Consider the following 17,650-nt stretch of genomic DNA (forward strand, 5'->3'; position numbering starts at 1 on the left):
TAACCCTGCTGTAAATAGACTTTTATGTGTCCAAGGTCCTGCAAGTAATTATATTACCTTAGTAAATTTATGGTATATTTGTTCTAGAGACGTCTTCAAGAAAAAAATGATACGAGATTGTGACATAAATCACACAGGGAAAGAAACAGTATTTGCCTAGTTATACAGATAGAGCCAGTTCAATCTAGTTGTCAAGGCCCCAGGCTATAAACCAGGAGACTGGGACTTCTAATCCTGCCTTAGGCATGAAAGCCAGCTGGCTGACTTTGTGCCAGTCACTGTCTCATGACCCAACGCACCTCACAGTATTGTTGCTGTGGGAAAAATAGGAGGAGGAAGTGGGATTAGGCATATTTGCCACCTTGACTTATTCATTAAAACAATAAAGGCTGGATATAAATAAATAAAGGGCAGATGTTGCCTCTCATTAATCCCTTTTTTGTTGCTAATTCTTGTGAATAACTTTGCTTTCAGGCAGTTGGAAGGAAAGGAACAGACAGACCACGCATTGCTCCTGAAAGCAGCAGGAGGAACACTCCGGCCTGATGATGACGGATGGGATTTCGTCGAAACGTCGCCACAACTTTCTGAAGATGAAAGGAACGCGGGAAGAAACCCGAGACTCTAGACCTACATATATATATATATATATATATATATATATATATATATATATATATATATATATATATATATATATATATATATATATATATATATATATATATATATATATATATATGTTTTCTGAGGTTTTCGCGGGTGTTCATATGTGGATCTTTGGTTATTCGGGTTTTTCCCCGCGTAGAACTAAAGGTGTAGGGGCGACGTTTCGACGGAATCCCATCCGTCATCATCAGGCTGGTGGCTTCTGCTTCCTTCTTCTGGGAGAAGCATGTGGCTGTTTGTTCCTCTTTTTTAAACTGCCAGAGGGGGTGTGTTCTGTGGGTGGAGGTGTGCTCTGATTGGGTGGGAGTTTAAGTGTGTTCTGATTGGGTGGGAGTGTGTTTTGAATGGTGGGTGTGTTCTGATTGGGTGGAGGTGTGTTTTGAGTGTATGGGCTGGTCTCAGCTGCCAGCCTTAGACCTGAGCTGGTGAGTTGTGCTGCTTTTGTTTGGCTTCGTGTTTGTGGTGGTGCCATGTTTTTATAGTGGGTGTCAGTTTGCTTATTGTGTGGTTTGGAGGGGTTTAAAGTGGCTGATGTTGCAGCTGTAGTTAGGTTTCTGTTTTGTGGTTGTGCCTCGTTATCATTGTGGGTTCGGATTTGCTTTTTGGATGGTTGTGTGGTGGTGATGTCATGTGGTGTTATCATGAGTTTGGGTCTGGTATCATTCTTGGTGGTTGGGACTCGTCTGTCAACCAAGGCGGGTTTCCAAATGGTTGGTAGGCGAGAGGTATCATCTCGTTTGTTTATGCTGTGGGGGCGTTTTTCTATCTCAATGGCTTCTCTGATTATTCTGTTGTTAAAATGTTCAATTTTGGCGATAGTTTTGGTTTTTTTAAAATCAATTTCATGTCCCGTGGCTTCAAAGTGTTGGACCAGGGATGAAGTTTGTTCTCCCTTTCTGAGTGAGTTTTATATATATATTTGTTTTTTCCTGGATTATGTCTTGGCTGACTCTGCTACCTCAGATCACGAATAGATAAGGCCATCTTCCTTTTCTCCTGGCATACCTTGGGTAGTTAAAAATCTTCAAAAGTTACTTTCTCTCAGCAGAAAAGTTGCCTTCAGAAAAGGGTGGGCAACATAGTACTGACTGTTTATCATTTATGCTTCTTCCTTCCTTCTTTCCTTCCTATAGGATTACTATATGTTGGCTTTAGTGCCTGCATGTTCGGCCTCTATAGCTTCATGCCTGTGGTCATTAAGAAAACGAGTGCTACAGCAGTCAACCTCTCCCTTCTTACTGCAGATTTATACAGCCTTTTCTGTGGATTCTTTCTCTTCTACTACAAGGTAAATGGACTGATCTGGTTACTTTAGTGTTGTTGTAATGGCAAATGGTCACTAAACAAATGGCTGTAAGTCGAGGATTTCCTGCATATGAGTAATTGATCACTGTCTTGCTAACATTAACATTGCACTAATGGTGATAGCATCTAAGACAGGGGTCTTCAAACTTGGCCCTTTTATGACTTGTGGACTTCAACTCCCAGAATTCCTCAGCCAGTGTGCCTGGCTGAGGAATTCTGGGAGTTGAAGTCCACAAGTCATAAAAGGGCCAAGTTTGAAGACCCCTGATCTAAGAACTGTGGTGGTGCTGTGGTTGGATTGCAGTATTGCAGGCTAATTCTGCTGGGTTTGATCCTGACCGGCTCATGGTTGACTCAGCTTTCCATCCTTCCGAGGTGTTGGGAGCAATGTCTTTTGGTTACATCATGTCTGAGACAAAGACCCTCCAGCTTCACCAGTCTGTAAATAGGTAGCCTCTGATTGTTGGGGGCAATGTGCTGACTCTGTAAACCACTTAGAGACGGCTATAAAGCACTATGAAGCAGTACATAAGTCTAAGCGCTACAACTATCTTCAAAGTTCATACTGTTTTCAGTCCAACTTGTTTGCTCTGAGTGGTTCTGATGCAACCACTGTACAGCATCCCTCCTCTGATTGTTGAATATACCAGAAAAGCAACTTCTCTGATTTGGGTATCAGCCATCAGTCATTACTGGAAGGAAGACTCAATCCAGGGGGTTAAGCAAGGTTGCACCAGGATGGTTGTTTGTGGCAACTGAAGAGTGGTTGGATTGTGGCTTACCTTGATATATAAACTCTTCTAGCATGAGAACAAGCAAAGAGTCTGGAAATATGGGAAATTATCTTGATTCTGATTAATGTAAAATCAAATACAATATCAAAATATTTATTAAATTTTCATGCCACCCATCTCAGTTACAGTGAGATGGGTGGCTTACAATATAATGAAAAGGTAAAATGCATAATGCAAAGCAATTAAAATTAAGAAGATTAAACAAGAAGCTTAAAACCAAGAGGATGTGCTGATCAACATAAGCTAGGTTTTTAAATTCAACGTTTAAATATCCCATTTGTTCAGATTAAACCTTATATGTTGTTAAGGGAAAAAAAGCCATTATTAAGTGCATCTGTTGCATAAGGGCATTCTGAGATTTCCCCAGCTGGACAAAACAGAGTTCCAGTTTTGAATTGAATAACCCGGATGTTGTGGATTGCAAGTAACTTAATGTGATATTTTCAACTTGTAACTAGCAGATGCCTTCAGTTTCCTGTGGTGTTATAAACCTTAGCTTTGTTCTTGTACAAGGAATGAAAGTATCCTTGATCACCGTAGGCATAAAGCATTAATATTAAATTGCTTGTGTTAATTATCGTGCCGAGGATGATTTACTCTGCATGTTTTCCATTTTCTTTGGTTTCAGCCCAGCTGTTCTTCTCCTCAGCTACATCATCTTTTTGTGTGTGTGTGTAATCACTGACCAATGGACAAAAGCCTCTCTTCATGGGAGAGCAAAAGGCTTTATGGTTAATTAGAACCATCCCAGCACTTTAATATCTCTTCCAAAATTCAGTCCTAATACTTTTAAGGAGCTACTGGGCTTCTCTGTCTCTCTCTCTCCTCTGACCTATAGCAAAGAAAATATAAATCAAACAAAATGCAAGGAACTACCTTTATTTTGCTTTGGAAAGTAATTGGAAAAGCATTTTAGCATTCAAAGGGGTTGAATCATCTTAACTTGCCATGAGAGCTGAACTTTTCAAGATTTATAATCTGCCCTGCATTTATTAGTGCCATAGGCTATGTTGTTGCAAAGAAGATGAATGCAAAAGAAGTGAGAAATATGGCATTATGACTCATGAATAATTGAGTAGATTATTTATAATGAGGGGAATTGCATTCATATTTTTATTAAACTATAATGACTTAGGAGTTACACTAAAAGAAAGTAAATTCCATTTTAAAAAAACTCAGAGTGAATTTGGTTTATAAAATTATGTCTAAAGTAATTCTGTGTAATGACTAATTGATCTTGCTAAACACCCATAATGGCCAAACATAGTCTATTATCAATCTTTTCTCACATAGCAAACCCACAACATATAATGTCTTCTAGCAAATTATTGCTGATTTTTATTTATTATTTATTTATTTTATTTAATTAGTTTTATATACCACCCTATTCCCGAAGGACTCAGGGCAGTTTACAGGGCAAAATTTAAAAGACAATATAAAAGCTGAAATAGAAATAGAATTAAAATTAATTAAATTAATTAATAGCCCAACAAATTAAAACAAAGTTTAAAAACTTAAAACCCCTCAGTCCAGGCCAGATAGATCAAAGAACCAGGTTTTCAGGTCCCAGCAAAACGAACGAAGGTCGGGGGCGGTCCGGAGTTCCACAGGCAGATCATTCCATAGGGCAGGCGCGCCCACAGAGAACGCCCTCCCTCTGGGGATCACCCGCCGGCACTCCCTGACCGGCAGCACCCTAAGGAGGCCCTCCCTATGGGAGCGCACAGGACGATGGGAAGTTGATGCTGGCAGCAGGTGTTCCCTCAGATATCCTGGACCCAAGCCATTTAGGGCTTTATAGGTCATCACCAGCACCTTGAATCTCACCCGGAGGGCAACTGGAAGCCAATGCAGCTCGCGGAGAAGAGGCGTTACACGGGAGTATCGGGAGACTCCCATCACAACTCGCGCACTACCATCAGAAATTCTCTTACCAAAGCAGGATTCATACTTCATTAGAAGTAATTAAGTATTAAATTCCTGATGTAGAAATCCTAAAAAGTCATTATTTATCATTCTTCAGGGAAAACCTGAAAAAAATGGCAATCTATATAGTTCAGAGCCTTTTCCTCTGTTCTTCAGAACTGAAAGAGATAGAATATATGGTATTTAGCTTACAGCTTCGTTGTTTTTCAGGACAATATAGAACAGGGGTATGGCTCTCCCAAATTTTGATGACCACTAGATGGCAACAAAGAAATAGGGAGCAAACTCACTCTTTGCCTTCATTTTGTACTTGTCCAGATTGTTGCAGGCCAGATCTGGTAGACGTACTTCCTTCCATTTCTCCCATGGCCTTACACTTTGCATACCTCATACCTACTACTGCAACTTGTTTTTATGATGTTTACCTTTCATATTCAATTCAAATGATTTCTAGTATTATTACGCAGAAATTTCAGCTCAGGCAAAAGTCAGTTATTTTAACTGCTCAACTCTTCCATTGCCTTCCTCTGTTTACTCCTAATTGACTGCCTCCTGCGTCGGGCGTCCTTGAACAGGGCCAGCTGTGGGTCATCTTCATCCACGCTGTCAGGCTCACACAGCTGGGTCTCCATCAGGTGGGAGGGGCCTGGCTGGGGGCTCTGCGGAGCCTCAAAGCCATCATCAGCAAGTTCTTCAACACCCCCCTCCTCCTCCTCCTCTGAGTCATCCGACCCAACTGCTGAACCCACAGGCTGACCCTGAATCACAACAAGGCTCAACGTTGGAGGGTTGTTTCCAAAGGTGAGCAAGGCTCTAGCAGCTGTTCTTAAGAAGTCCCAGCTGCAAACACAGCTCAGTCGGGTCTTCCCTTGCTTCCTGTGAAACCAAGCAGCTCACCTTTGCTCTCTCCTTCAAAGTTGCTGGTACATCTTGGGCCTTAGTGCTCTGCCAGAATCTAAAACTGTCTATTCCTGCTGATGGTCTCACTTGTTTATTTGTTGGTTGATTGATTCCCTGCTAGCTCTCCACATGATAGGATCAGGCCCTTCAGCTTTTGACTCAAAAGAATCAGCATAGAGCATAACAGTAGGAATTCCAAGATGCCATTCAAAGTAGATATTGAAACAGGGCTTTTCAACCAGTGGTACGGGTACCACCTGTGGTACATTGGCACCTGGCAGGTGGTACACGGCCATCCTAGAAAAGTGGTAACAGGGGAGGGGAATGAGCTGAACCAGTGGCAGCACCGCACAAGCCTGAGCGAGAGATGGCTGGAGCTGCAGGGCTGTCAGGACTCAGCGGAAGTGCCAGGATCAGCGCCAGGCTCCAGCTGGAGCTCGGCGCTGATCCCGGCACATCTGCTGAGCCCAGCTGATCAGCGCTTCTTCGGGGCTGTCAGAGCTCAGTGGAAGTGCCAGGATCAGCGCCAGGCTCCAGCTGGAGCTCGGCGCTGATCCTGGCACATCTGCTGAGCCCAGAAGAAGCGCCAATCAGTTGGAATATTGCAGCATCTCCAGGGTCTTGTGATTTACATTCAGATGCTTGGCAACTGATTCGTATTTATGATGGTCACAGTGTCCCAAGGTCATGTGAAGTGACCAAAACCTGCTGCAACCACCCAGCAGATGAGGGGGTATAAAAACCAAACTCCCTCCCCACCCCACCCCCACTGCCAATCCACAACAGAAATGCTCACAACAATGAAAACCTCGGACAGGAGGAAGAGCGCCGCCAGGCGGGCAGGCAGGTGTCTTGCTCGGCTGTGGCTTGGGGGGCACTTTTTTCAGTGCTATTGTAACTTCAACCAGTCACTAAGCGAACTGTTGTAAGTCAAGGACTACCTGTACTTCATCACTTTTTTCCTTTTTTTTTTTTTGGTCATCAAGTTTTTGACACCTTGCTAGGTGACTGGTGGTACTCGGATGTTGCCATATCCTAAAAGTGGTACAATGGGTGAAAAGGTTGAAAAGTCCTGCAGTAAAACATCTGAAGTCGGTTGGGGTCATTGCCAAAATTACTTGGAAGTCATGATCATTGTGAGTCATATTACCACAATATTATGGTTAATCTGGCCTGAAAGGTATTTTTGCAAAAAGAGATGTCATTCACTCAGTTCAGCTTCTGCTGGTAATTTTGATGAAGATCTTCAGGTACACAAGAAAAACTGAATAACTTTAGAGCAAGAATGGGACCCACATTTTGGGTGCCAACACTATACTTTTGGGTTCCTTTGAACCACCCAAGATTACTCTGCTAGGTAATTTGTAACATTTTCTCAAAGTAAAGGCTAATAGAAGTTGATTAAGTTAAGCTTAGTGCAGCTAATTCCTCCCTGTGGTGACATGACTATTTGGAGTGCACAAAAATGATTGTGCAGCCCTGTGTATATTTTCACACATAAATAGAAACTTATATTTTTGTTATTTAAATTATTATATGAAATTTATGTGGATAATATACAGCAATGATAAAATTGTCAACTATGTTGCCTCCAAGGTTTTATTTTTCAGATAAATTATATTGCTCTTTTCTTCATAGGAAAAGTTACTTTAAGTGTGAATTAACAAAGTCAGTGGATTCTGCTTTTTGACACTGCAACACTGTATATTACATCTTAGAGATTTATCCTTGTCTGTAACACAGACTTTACTTTTGAAAAATCAATAGATAATTTTATGAAACAGCTGCTGTTGCAATTTTTTTGTCTGATGCAGAAAAACATGAGAAAAATGCTACAGAGAATGAAAAAAATATATAATTCAGGACACTTTTAGGGGTTTTATCTTCAAAGCCTTTGTTCAGTGTTTATGCACATTTAGACTAATGCTTTAACTGAATTTTGTGCAAACAGATCATTGAAGAAAAAACCAAGCAATACAAGACAAAGAAAACATAGGAATTAATTTTATATAAAGTTAGACTATTACTGTCTGTGCTGATTGTCGCCCCTATTTCAAGTTCTTAGAAATGTTTTTGCATCTTCTGTTATTTCATTTTTAACAGACCTATAACTGGGTCTTGGCATAGAAAACATGTCTCTGCCTCTGAATTGCAAAACTACTTGGGTAAACAATACAGCAAGTTGTTGAATGCTTTCATATCTTTTCCTCTCATATCTTTTGCGGAAAGGACTAATACCAGCAGATGAAAGTACATGCATAAAATGGGGAGTAGAGAGAAAAATGACTATATGTTAAAATAAATCTTCAAGGTTTTTGCTTTTTTTTGTCTTCAATCTTACATAAACTTTGGTCCCTCCCTTTAGTCAATTCTAAAGGGAATTTGTATGGAAGATCTAAACCAAGTTGCACTTTGCAGGGCTCCATTATCTTACCTCTCCACGATAGCAATAGCACTTAGACTTATATACCGCTTCACAGTGCTTTACAGCCCTCACTGAGCTGTTTACAAAGTCAGCATATTGCCCCTAAAAATCTGGGTCTTCATTTTACTGACCTCAGAAAGATGGAAGGTCAAGATCGAATTGCCTGGCTGCTGGCAGTCAGCAGAAGTAGCCTGTAGTACTGCATTCTAACCACTGTGCCACCACGGCTCATGTGTTGATGGACCTCAACACATAACATCCAAGGTGACGTGAGTGAGCTTTCTTATTTTTCATGACAATCTTCCTAGGTTTGTATAAGTCTTTTGTTTTAAAAATGTAGCCATTCATTAAGAGGAACATAGAGTTTACCTCATAGGAAATAATTGATCCAGCCAACTTTTTTGTAGCAAATTCTCTTTGGAATATTTATTTTATTTATTTATTTAATTAATTAGATTTCTATACCGCCCTATTCCCGAAGGACTGAGGGCGGTTTACAAGGCAGCATTGTGTGCAGTTCTGGGTACCAAGTTTCAAAAAAATCAATAACAGATGAAGACTATGTGTCAGAAGAGGATTATCAAGTTGGTTAAAAAAAAAATCTGGAAACAAAGCCCTGTAAGGAATTATTAAAGATCTGAGAGTGTTTAAATTATGGGCAAGTGGACATATGAAAGCCAAATATCTGAAGGATTTCAGGAGTTGGTACATTCCAATAACTCTTTGCCTAACTGCCTTGCTCTGACTGATGAAGCAGCAAAACATCTCAAACTAACAACAAAAATTAATCCAATTGTAATGACTCAATCTTCAGACCATATCTGAAGGATTGTTACTTAGAAGAAGGAGTGGACTTGTTTTCCCTTCCCCAGATGGCAGGACAAGAACCATTGGGTGTGGGTGGAGTGAAAAGAGGAATCAGCCTACAATCTCTACATAGTCAAAAGTGAACTAAAACACCCCTTCAATGTCATTGACCCTTATCTACCTCTAGCCAGGTGCTCACTATTAGTTGAGAAGATTCCTGCGCATAGGCTTTTATGAATAAATCAGGTCAATTGAAGCTTCAGTTATGGATCTGGTCTTTTAACCTGACTAGGAAGCAAGTTCAGAGAAACTAGACTTCAGGAAGAATTTCCTGATTGTATGAGCTTGTATGAGTGGAACAGACAGCCACATGTAATTATGAGTTCTCTTCACTAGACGTCTCCAAAAAGAGACTGGATGGTCATCTGTCACAGATGCTATGGTGGATGGATCCTGCACTGAGAAGGTGGTCAGACTGCATGACCTCTAAGATCCCTTCAAAGTCTGTGATTATGTTAAAAGAAATTGTGGCTTTCCTTAATCATAAAGCATCTCAGAATGTTTCATTTTCATCAGTCCCCTGATCTTCTTGTACTCTCCTCTTGATTGAAAAATGTTTTTTTTAAAGATATACTCTCCTCAATACAGTGGAAAGATATGGTCCAGACAGTTGTTGTTGATGGGTAAGACTGGTGAATTTTCATCACCCTGCTACCAAGAAGTCCAAATAACATTCTTGAAGAAAAGGATTTCAAAGCAATTCATAACACCACCAAGAAAACTAGTTGAATGCAGTCATTATTCTTTTTTTTACTTACTTACTCTGCCTTTCAACTAAGGCAGAACCATCTTGGATACATCTCTGTATCCTTTCTGCCTTAATTTTTATGGTAGCTCACTTTTTAGAAGTACTTGCATTCTAAATAGCGGAAATTCATTTAGCTCATTAATAAAATGTTTTCCAAATGATAACCTGAAGATGTTCCTTTAGCTCAGCTGGCAGGCCAGATTATTTTATAATCTCAGCTGGAAGTGAAGGAAACATCAGGAATCGCTTTTGTGAATGCGAAGGAACAAACCAATAACTAAATTGATATATACCCATATTGTCTGAATACGCTTTGAAAATCCATCTTAGACTCGTAGCGTCTACATTTTAAAGAATCACTATGAATGAAATTACTGCCCTTGAAAAAAAATAAGAAAAATAGAAAATAGGATAAGATAATATGGATTAATACATAAGAATGCATTTAATTGTTCACAAAACTGGTAACAGGGAAAAATGTTTGTGGACTCTTTTTCTGGAGGAAGTTTCCTGTCAATAGCAAGATTCTATTATTTTTGCATTTTGGAAAATAAACATGAAGGGCAATTAAAGAAACATGAGTATTGTGGTTTAAAGACCTCGCCCTGTTATTTATCACATTATGAGACACTAGTGATTTGCATGGTGTTGGGTTTCTTATAACAGCTGCAAAAAATAGCATTGCAACAAACTGGAAAAAAATGTTCTTATATCGTACAAAAGGCTTAACAGGGTTTGTGAAATAACATTAATAACCAAACTTATATATTGCTTGAGTGGAATTGTCAAAACCAGATCTGTAGTATTGAGGTACCGTAGCTATTTATTACATTACTCAAGCCATTTATTTGCCATCACTCTAATGAGATATGAATGCATAATATGAATATAGTTGCTTCCTTGTAATCTCTGTTACTAAACTATTTTTAAATCACAGACTCCATAAATCTAAAATATAGCAAAGTCAAAACCAAAAGGAACCTGGTCTCCTTTTTTAATACAAAAATCTATTGTGAGTATGGTTGAGATTAAGACCTAGGAGAACAAAAATCTTTTTGATATCTAAAACAGCTTTCCCTAACCTGGTACTGATAAATATCTTGAAAGGCTGTGGTACATTTTTGGTTTGAGGGCTAATGGGTCCTTCAGAGTTTGCAGGGGGCTCACAATGCATCGCACACAGTCCAAAACACCTTTCTGCCTTTGTAGTGCCGCACAGCCTTATTATCTCTTGGCAAGCACAGCCAACTTGGGTTATAGAGGACATAAGATTAGGAGAGACATCCTTTGGCCTGTCATTGAATTTTATGGTCAATGACTAGTGTAAAGTACCTGAAATTTCTTTGCTTGCCTATAGCTTCATGCTCTCCAATAGAAATTGTTTCTTTCTCATTTTCTCTTTTGTGAGCCCTGCAGCATTTTCACAGATTTCTACTAAATAGCTAAAATTTGTGACTTGACCACTTAGGAATGTGAAATAACCTCTTGAGGTCATTGGCCATAGTGAAAGATAATGGATTCTTCATTCTTTTTTAAAATCCAGAAATATTTGAATATGCAGTTGCATTAATTATTGTTAATACTATTTAGGTTTTTAAACTTGGCCTTTCACATCAATCTGCCTTTAAAATTAAAAAGAAATTTTCAAAACAATTTCATATCAGGCCTAAACCTTTTACGGTAAAGAATGGTTTTAAAACTAAATGATTTTTTTCTTGCCTTATCAGTGCCAAATGTTTAAGATGACCTGCTCTGAGTTCACCCTATTGATCTGAGGAAGAAAAGATATAGTATGAAACCACTTTGCTTTTTCCAACAAGGCATATCCCGAGTGGAAATTGTTTCATTATCCAGCTAACAGTGCATGAGATCTGGCATTGCCTTTATATTTGAGACCTTTGGCTCCATCTTCCTTCCTGCTCTGTGCCCATAACATACAGTTTCTTTCCCTTTCTATGGTAGGATGTATCCTTACACATCTTGTATATCTGTCTGCATGTCTGCATGTATATTCATACACAATCACTATCTGCACTTGTCTGCTCAAGAACAAATATGCAATAAAAAGCAGGCATTAGCTAATGTGAACATCTATCTTCAATTAAAAGCTCAGATGCAAAGTGATGTCAGAGGAAAACAAACTCTTGGAGAAACCCCTCTGTGGCTGTTTTCTCCCCAAGGGACTTTTACATCCAGGTTGAGGTTAATGAGCTGCAGCTGTGAAATGTTTGCCTGTGGGAAGGCGAATGAGCTCCACGTTTATGGGGGAAGAACAGCAACAGAGTCCCTGGACAGCTCGACTGAATGTGCCTGTTATAAAATTCAACAGAAAAGGAATTGGCCAAAGGCCCAGGCTGAATCAATTACTCTACCCCTGGTGATGAGCCCTACCAGCCTCAAAGATAGCAATGCAGTATCGATTATCACCAGCAGCTGATACTTTATTAAAAGTGAATGCTCAGAAGCCAAGGGAAACAGAGACACCTGTCGACATTGCATGCGGAAACCATGAATGCAAGAAAACATTAGAAAAACAATAAATGGGAAGAGGAAAATGGCTTCATTTAGACATGTTTCTGAACTGCAACAAAAAACAAAAAAAGTCTCATAATTATTTAAGATTGATTTTCTTAGATCAGCCCTGGGACATTAGTTGGGTGACTATAGGATTCAATAATTTAATATTTTAGCTTCAAGGAAACAATTCTAAAATCAATGTTGGTTCTCTTCCTTTTTCCCCTCTTGAACATATTCTTACCTGGCCAATTATTTACTAATCACCCACAAACGTGGTGGGTTATATACTGAGCTAGTTTCCTGGATTTAATATCTATAGCTATATAGCTATAGCTATATATCTACATCTACATCTACATCTATCTGTCTATCTATCTATCTATCTATCTATCTATCTATCTATCTATCTATCTATCTATCTATCTATCTATCTATCTATCTATCTAATTTTTTTATTTAGATGACTGCCCATGTCACAATAGCGACTCTGCAGAGTTTACAAACATTTAAAAACAATACAAAATATTCCAGACAATCTACAAGGGAAGTAGCTTCCTTTTTAGTCAAGTCCCAAAGTGTCATATTACAGACCTGCATCCATCTGGCTTGGAATGTGCATTGAAGTATCATCCCTGAATAAACCTGTCATATGAACACAGAGGCCCTTGCCAACTGAGGTATTTTGAAAGTAAAAATTTATAAACATTTGGAGAGCCATCTGTTATATTTAAATTCAGTGGTTTCTGAGGTGAGCTACAGATCTTACATGAAAACCATTTTATAAAGGCATTGTTTTCACCCAAGCCTCAAAGGAAAACATTGATGTATTTTCTGTGCTGAGTTTCCAGAAGCCTGGTAGAAAGAGGAATTTGGATTCTCTGAGGACCAAAATGTCGGAATTTCCATAGAAGCTGGCAGTTTCAATATTTTTGCATAAATATAACCTAAAAAGTTATCTCCAACAAGTCCTAGAACTAGAAAATGAGAACTCAATTTAAAAAATATATTCTTATTCCCCTATTTTTGAGGAGAATAATCCAAAGCTATATATTTGTATGTGGCAAAAGTATGCAAACCTCCCAGATTATCAATTCATTTGAGGGGAAAATTAGACTCAAGAGTTTCAATCCATGGGATGATAATCGGATATGAGTGTGGGAGGTCCTGTTTTATTTAAAGAACAGAATTCTGGGTATTCACTATCAAAGTTTGGTCTTCACAATACAGCTATGTGGATATGTGTCATGAACTGAAGGATATTTCTGAGAATTTCCAAAAAACAATTGTTGATCCTTACCAGACTGGAAAAGATTACAAAACTATTTCCAAAGAGTTGGACTCCACCAGTCCACTGTCAGGCAGATTGTGTACAAATCAAGCAATTCAGCACCATTGTTACCCTCCCCAGGAGGGCTGGTTGACTAACCAAGAATATACCAAGAGCAAGATGTGTAATATTTTGGAAAGTCTCAAAGAACTCCAAGGTAACATCTGAGGCAGTGTCTATGGAGATTCTCAGTCATCCAGATCATAGTTGTCCCAAAGATTTTTTTTCATGAGGCAATTGGACTTTCTTGTTTTTCTTTGAAGATGTTTTGCTTCTCATCCAGGAAGCTGAAGAAGAAATAAAAAAACAAGAAAGTCCAGTTGCCTCACGAAAAAGCATCATTGGGACATCTAATGCAGTGGTTCTCAACCTGTGGTCCGCGAGCCCCGGTGGGGGGGAGCAATGTCAACACAGAGGATCCATGAAGACTTGAAGAAATGTTAAGATTTAAATCTTGAGTTAAGTCTTGGAGGTCCGTGCCCATGGTCTGTGGCCACAAAAAGTATTTACAGGGGGTCCATAGTGAAGAAAAAGTTGAGAACCACTGGTCTAAGGAACTAAAGGACTCGCTTGCTTTGGTGAATGTCAGTGTTCATGAGATCACAATCAAAAGAAGATAAGAAAAGATAACTCTCAAAGTGGAACAAAGTGGAACAACGGTGTGCTTGGCAGGGTAGCAAGGAGAAAGCCACTATTCCCCAAAATGAACATTGCTGCCCACCTACAGTTTGTGAAAGAACATGTAGAACAGATGAGATCAAAACAGAACTTTTTGGTCTGGCTGAAAAGTGTTATGTGGTGAAATTGAAGTGCAGGTTTTAGCCTGTAAAGTTCTTTATGACTTGGCATTGGCTTACTTCCAGCAGATGACTACCCAGAAATAATTCCCTTGAGAATCCATGTGATACATATTATGGAAGCCTCAGGAGCTTCTTCTGTACAAACACAGCTTTGAGTTGACTGGGAAGTGCATCAGGAAACACATATTTATAGCACACCTTTCCCCAATGTACTGGAGATTTTCTGGTTTGGGGATTTTGATTGTCCTTACACTCAGGGAGGGTACCGGCCTAGAGAAGAAAGCTGTTTACGCTTCCTTCTAGTTTTTGTCAAGTAACTCTCTGCTTCCCCATTTACACTCCCAGTAACATTTCCAGTAGTGGTAACAGAAGTAGTAGCATGTGCTTTATCATTTAAAACCCATTATCAGGATTAATAATCCTGGGGCCGTCTTTGTCCCAGATCTCTCTTGTAGCTCATTACAATTACTAGATTGCTACTGGACAAAACCAGAGCAATAAGCAGTAACCACTGATAACACAATTCACTATGAAAATCTCCAAAGTTGAAGTGAAGGCCAGTGGATAGTTAATGCTATGAATATCTGGCTTCTCTATATCTGAAAGCAGGAAGCCAAACTCACCACAACAGAAATGTGAAACCTGTAGAGACATGTTGATGGTCAGATACACAATCCATTAGGCAAGTGATGTCAAGAATAACAAGCAGGGAGTCAAGAGGAAGAAACCCAGATGATCACAAAAGGCAAAGTCATTGTTGCTAGCAAATAGAGCTTCCAAATTATGTGCTTATGTATTAATTATGCAGCTACTCCCAGCCTTAGAATGCCTTTGATCTTTACCAGACTTAGTTCTGTGAGCTCAGCTACTGACAGTGCTGACGTCCCCTTGCCGTTCCCATTATTTGCTAAAAATCTATCCAGTGGCAATTCACAATGAGGAGAGGAGACTGTCTGGAGTTCTGGTGAGTTGGAGCAGAGTTGGGATCTCTGTTGTTAGAGATCACAATACTGAGCTTGCTTTCTATCTTCCAGAATTTCAGGTGTGATCAGGATGCCCAGAATTATTCAGATCATCTGGTATGCATAACAGCAGAAAGCTGCACAAAACAGATCTTGTCTGCATGCACGCAATGACAGGTGAAAGCTGTCCTTCAGCACTGTTGATGTTTGACATTGTATTTTTAGCTGCCAAAGCAATAGTGTGGCTGTACTAAATTACCTGGCGAGATATCACAAAGAGGGAAAATGAGATATTGCAAGAGAAAAACAATTAACTGGCCAGCCCACTAGACAGCCTCTCTCCGTCATGCTTTGAAGTTTCCTCGGTAGGGTTTCTTCTCTTCTGAAGTGAGCCAATTACAGTCTTAACTGTGGAAAACTGCAGCAGATGGAGATGTCATCAGAGATTACAGCCGGTGTGTTGCATTGCATCTGTACATTTTAAGAAAATTTAACCACCTGTCAACCTATCAGATGTATGTGCGTGCATATTCATGCATACATATACCCAGACATGGTTTACATAAAGACATGTCCTGTGGCCATATCAAACTATGAAAGATAAACTCCAGGTAGCTGTGTTTGTGTTAATATACAATGACTGTATGAAATAGTCTGAACATTGTAATTTGCTGGATATTGGTTTTTTCCCCAGAATGTCTTGTTTACTGAACAGATTTCCCATTTTTCTTCAAATACCGTATGCTACTTAATCAATATATAATATATTCATTTTCACAGTTGGAAACTAGGTTTAGGGTGGGTTACTGTCCATTTCCAATGGGCACGTTGACTCAAATGAACCTTTGCAGGCAAGTTATATGTTGCCAAGAAAAACTGCATATTAAGAATCATTCGGCTAGTCATGTCTTAATTATTCAGAGACTTAGGATCTTTTCTATTTAATCTGGAACAGCTTAGTTTTTTCTGAGAGGATCTTTCAGCTTTTACTTCAATAATTTTTTTTAGCTTGAAGCTGTTGATTTTGGTTTCATCTTGACATTTATTGTATTTAATTAATTGTTCTTGGAAGTAGCAAGATTACCGTATATATACACCACAACACATATGCACGCAGAGACCTGTTTGTTTTGTAGAGCTTTTATATTACCTCATGAAGGAAGGAAGGAAGGAAGGAAGGAAGGAAGGAAGGAAGGAAGGAAGGAAGGAAGGAAGGAAGGAAGGAAGGAAGGAAGGAAGGATTCTGACACTCCCTTCCAGCTTCCCACAAGCAAATTAAATGGGGAAGCCAGCAGGAAGTTGGAAATTGCTTCTCCTGCTGCTGTTTTTATGCTCACCTATGATCATTCTGTTTCTCTGTTTAGTTAAGAAAATCTCTGGAACAATGACCTAACTGGGCATGAGTTGTCTAGTCTTTTCACAAAGTTGCTATGATTCTTCTGATTCTTTTGTGTTTTAATTACCTTTGATTCCATTGTCACTGGATTTTTACTTCTGCTACTGAAGTTCTGAAGGTTTTACATGAGAGCATAACATTTGTTTCTTAGAAAATGGTAGTGATCATTGACTGAAAGCAGTAAAAGCCAGATCAATTTACTGATGTTTACTTATTGTACAAAATAATCATGCAATTGATTTAAGTAATTTATTTTTGGCACTGAATTTTAATTTGATTTGATACAGAACAGCTTTATACAGGGAAAAAAATTCTTGCATGCAACTCTTGTGTACAACGCATTTATTGCATTTTTATTTATTTTTTTACTAATTTTATTCTTTACATTTAGTTTTCAGGACTTTATCTGCTGTCATTCTTCACAATCCTTGTTGGCCTTTTGCTGTACTTCTCTACATCCACATACATTGCCCAAGATCCACGGGTGTACAAGCAGTTCCGAAATCCTTCAGGACCTGTTGTAGACTTGCCAGTCACTGGGCAGCTAGAACCTTCAGTAACATACACCAGCCTCGGCCAAGAAACGGAAGAAGAATCTCAAGTCCGTGTTGCCTAAACTCAGGCCCTGCCACCCTTGGTGGAGTTTGTATCACCATTATCTCTGTATCATTCATAGAGAAAGGTATTTTCCAGATGCAGTGATTCCAGTCAGCTGCAAGGTAGCAAATAGGGTAGCAAAACAACCACCACTATTAAAAATCTTTCCAAGAATGCTTGACTAGAAGTATAATTCACAGTCCTTTACTTGGAGCAGTGCTTTTCGATCTCTTAAGGAGACGTTGTGAAATGGCAGGGAAACTGTCCTGAAGGACAGTTTGCCTACCTTAAAGCCTCCGTTGGAATGGAACCCATCTGTATGTTGTAGAGGACAGACTTTAGTTTACATAGGGTGAGGCAAACAGGCTTGGCCAGAGCCATATCTGAACCGAAAACCCATTCTACAACATACCCTGA

The 17,650-nt window shown here is 39.3% G+C and overlaps 1 protein-coding gene across 1 annotated transcript in view; it reads left to right on the plus strand.

Moving 5' to 3' along the window:
- SLC35F1 (solute carrier family 35 member F1) overlaps positions 1 to 17,304 on the plus strand; it is a gene marked incomplete at its 5' end in the record, with an annotated part of 233,707 nt that extends 216,403 nt beyond the window's left edge. The window contains 2 exons of the mRNA XM_081335377.1: positions 1,803 to 1,957; positions 17,028 to 17,304. Coding sequence (XP_081191503.1) covers positions 1,803 to 1,957; positions 17,028 to 17,252 — 380 coding nt within the window. The 3' untranslated portion in view covers positions 17,253 to 17,304. The remainder of the gene's footprint in view (positions 1 to 1,802; positions 1,958 to 17,027) is intronic.
- Positions 17,305 to 17,650: the final 346 nt, after the last annotated feature.

The sequence above is a fragment of the Vipera berus genome (assembly GCF_964194415.1).
Source record: "Vipera berus genome assembly, chromosome: 1".
Lineage (NCBI taxonomy): Eukaryota > Metazoa > Chordata > Lepidosauria > Squamata > Viperidae > Vipera > Vipera berus.